A 3669-nucleotide genomic window follows, 5' to 3' on the forward strand; every position below is an offset into this window, starting at 1 on the left:
GCCAGCCGGCAGGGCCGTGCCTGGGTGCCCGGCCGCACAGGTTTTCGGGCCGGTCCCGGCCTCCGTTGCCGTGCTGCCCTCAGGCCGTGGCCTCCTGCAGACTCCCCAGGTGACGGTCCCCGCTTTGGTGTTCTCCCCCCCGCAGAACGGGGGTGGGTTGCGACTGGCACCGCTCCTTGTGCGGTGAGTCCCGGGGCAGTCCCGCTCGTGGTGAACAGTGGGATGTGTTCCGTGACCTTGACTTCTTTTCGTAGTCGGTCCAACACGCTGCTTGCTGGAAGACCAGACCTAGCAAATGGCAGGCAGGTCACAGCAGCCTTGTTGACTTGATAAAGGTAGGAGAGAGACAAACCAGCTGATAGCGCAGACTTCTCTGGGGACGTGAGCTGCAAGAGTTAGTGAAAGCTTCCTATCTAGGGAGGGAATTTTAGAGATGCATCTGGGCTAAGTGGAAAGCCGCATGTGAAAACCAGATTTTTCTGAAGTTAATGTGATTTGGAATAATGTGAATCACAGAATCGGTTTGGTTGGAAGAGCCCTCTGGGATGATCGAGTCCAACCTTTGCCCTAACAGCCCCATGTCAGCCAGACCATGGCACTAAGTGCCACCTCCAGTCCTTTCTTAAACCCCTCCAGGGATGGGGACTCCACCACCTCCCCGGGCAGCCCATCCCAATGACTAGCATTCCTCAAAAATACAGATGCGTGGTGCACAGACATGGTGAATGAACTGACTTAGCCTGAAGTTAATACTAAGGGGGAGAGATCTTTTGCTGTCACTAGAGGAATGGAAGACGCCAATGATGACTTGAAGTAGAAACATCTGCCTGGCGGCGGTGGGGTGGTGGAGGCTCTGAAGGCATCTGCTTTACCTGCATGATTTCTGTTCATTTGGGAACCTTGAGGAGAGCGAGTGTTGCAGGGAATGAAAGAGCATGGAATCCAGTATGTCAGCATGATGCCCAGAAACCCAAAACAGGATTAAATGGTGAAATTCAGTGGTCCTGTACCTGAACCGGTTTGAAGGATAACAGAGAATCCTACCTAGGTTTGTTGCTCGTACCTGCTTTGGGTGAACAAAACTGTCCTTGTCCTACTCTTTGTTCAGATAACTCTTGCATAAGGTGATGACACATCAGTGCGTTGTTATTTTGTGTTTCTCGTGGTGAACAGGAACCATCTAATGGAGAAACTAAAGGCTTAAATTTCTGAGTTGGCCACGCCTTTCCAATTTTTCTGTGGGCAACCTGCTCAATTCATTCCCTTCCAGTACTTTCCACATGGAAAATTTCTCCTCTCTTACAAGGTAGCAAGTGTCTATCTCTTCTTTGTCCCTTCCTTGCTTCTGTCCCCACTCCTCTGATGATCTGTGTGGGGTCTTGTGGTTTAACAGGAATGCTTAGCTGTGGTTTGAGGATCTGCCTTATGCAGGCTTCTCTGTAGCAGACAGGTGATTGAGGCCTGAGGTGGTGTGTCATCAGATCGGGACTTGTTACTGAATTTGCCCAAATGATTGGGACTCCTCAGCCTTTCTCTCCCCCCACCCACTTTTCAGTTTAGCTTTATTTTTAGGCTGCCGCTTGGTAAAATGCCTCTGAGAGGGAGGAGGAACATTTTAGCTTATGTCTTTGCCAATTAGATGGTGAGAAACAACAAATTTGTCTGCAAGTTGAGTCTGTTTTGCCCGTGATGGTAATTGGTAAGGGATCTCCCTGTCTTTATCTCAACCCAGGAGCTTTTCATCTTATTTCCTCCCCCTGTCCTGTTGAGGAGGGGGAGTGGGAGAGGCTGGGTGGGCGTCTGGCAGCCAGCTAGTCAAGGTCAGCCCACCCCAGCAGCTTAAAAAGGTGCTTCAGATTTTGAAGCAGCAGGATCTGTACTTTGCTCTGAAATTCACATCCCGTGCTGCCTGTTCTTTCCTAATTCTGTGATTATTGGTGCAATGATTTCTATGAACGTTGCTTTGTTAAACAAAGTCAAAACAAGAATGAGGACAATTCATTTGGCTGGGGTGGAGAAGTGGAGAGTAAGGCCTTTCAACAAATCAGGAAGAAATCTTTTTCTTCTCCTATTAGCATGTGATTTAAACATCATGGACATAGCAGTATACTTAGAACTTAAATACTTTTCAAATGTGTCTGAGAGACTTAATTCCAGTGTTTGACTTCTAATGATTCCACTGCTATCTTTCTATAACATAGGAAGAAGAATTTAAATGGCTTTTGCAAGAAGAGGTCCATGCTGTTTTGAAACAGCTGCAGGATATTCTGAAGGTAAGGTTAATTTGCTTCATTTGTGCTTTGTGTTGTGGGTGTGTTTGCTCTCCCATGTGAGGAAAGGTGGTAAAAATTCTTGTTAAAGGGTGCACAGAAAGGTCCATCATACATGTCCAGTGCTGTCCCAAGTGTTTGCTTGCCCTCTGGTCTCGAGGACTTACAGTCAAGCTGATTTCCTCTAGGTGCTCTGTTCTTGACCCTCTTTGCTAAGAGAACTGCTTTGAAAAGGCACATGGAGGCAGCCAGACCTCTCTGCCGGGCATTTGCCTGAGACACGAATGTTTTCTGGAACAAAGAATCTGTATCTGCCTGTAGCTTTGTCATGTGATGGTGGAAATGAGCACGATAGCCTTTAGCTGACAAGCTACTACTTGTGCAGTAATTAGTAGCATATGCTCTCCTCATTCAAAACCATCCTTCTTCCCTCAATATACCCACTTCTCTGCTGGTACCTGCCCCTTTCAGAGGCATAAAGTGTTCAGCTGAACCAAGCCTGCAGCACCTTTCACCAGCCCGAGAGTAGGCTGCTGCATTCGGTTCTTTCCAGGCAGCCGGGTGGTGAAGTGGCCAAAGGGGATTGTGTGCACGAGGGTTCGCAGCTCTCCTGCTAGGTTGGTTTTCGACAGGCCCAGTCCCCTAACGCTCTGAGGTTTTGGTGGGTGTTAGTGAGTGATGCAAGAGCAGGGGCAAAAATGTGGAGGTGAGGAGTGGGTGCCAGAGGAGGTAGGAGTGCTGTAGTGCTGACCCAGGGCATGACTCAGTAGCAGGTGACAATAACCTGCAGTATCTTTATATATAGTATCTGTTTTGAAGAATTTGTTACAGTTCTAAGGGTGAAATGTGATTAAAGGACAGTCACCAGCCAGTATAACCAGTCAGGAGGGCTGGTGTTCACTCCACACTTCCCATGTGGGCAAGGGACCAGTGGTGCTTGCGCTGTGCAGCCCGGGGCAGTGCCACGGCACCCGTGGGCATGCAGGAGCACCGCTCCTGCTGCGGACAGCTCGGCCACCCCTCTGGGCGCTGGCCCCCTCGCCAGGCTGCAGAGCGTGGAGCTGGAGCATGGGATTTCCGACGCCTTTTGTCGTGAGCTGCACGCATTGAGCCTTTTTCTGGGCTGTGCCTGTCCTGCAGGAGGACAAGGGAAAATCCGTGTGCTCTGCTAGGCGGGTTGCGGGAGGCTTGCAAAGGTGGCTGCTCCACGTTCGGCCTCTTGCCAGCATCTGCATTTCTGCTTTTGCCTTGTCTTTGTTCCTGGCTTGTGGTGCGCTGGGCCCAGGGGGAGGCTCCAGCACTCACTGTGTCCTCTCTTGGGCAGGAGGCCTCTCACCGGTTTGCCCTCCCCGCCGGTGGCTCGGGAGCAGCCGGCAAGCCGGAGAACTTTATGCTGCGC

The 3669-nt window shown here is 50.5% G+C and overlaps 1 protein-coding gene across 1 annotated transcript in view; it reads left to right on the forward strand.

The window, feature by feature from the left end:
- Positions 1-2201: 2201 nt before the first annotated feature.
- The window catches only part of ROGDI (rogdi homolog (Drosophila)), a gene marked incomplete at its 5' end in the record, with an annotated part of 10303 nt that continues 8835 nt past the window's right edge, over positions 2202-3669 (forward strand). The window contains 2 exons of the mRNA XM_009704624.1: positions 2202-2273; positions 3595-3667. Coding sequence (XP_009702926.1) covers positions 2202-2273; positions 3595-3667 — 145 coding nt within the window. The remainder of the gene's footprint in view (positions 2274-3594; positions 3668-3669) is intronic.

The sequence above is a fragment of the Cariama cristata genome, unplaced genomic scaffold (assembly GCF_000690535.1).
Source record: "Cariama cristata isolate BGI_N322 unplaced genomic scaffold, ASM69053v1 scaffold1420, whole genome shotgun sequence".
Classification (NCBI taxonomy): Eukaryota; Metazoa; Chordata; class Aves; order Cariamiformes; family Cariamidae; genus Cariama; species Cariama cristata.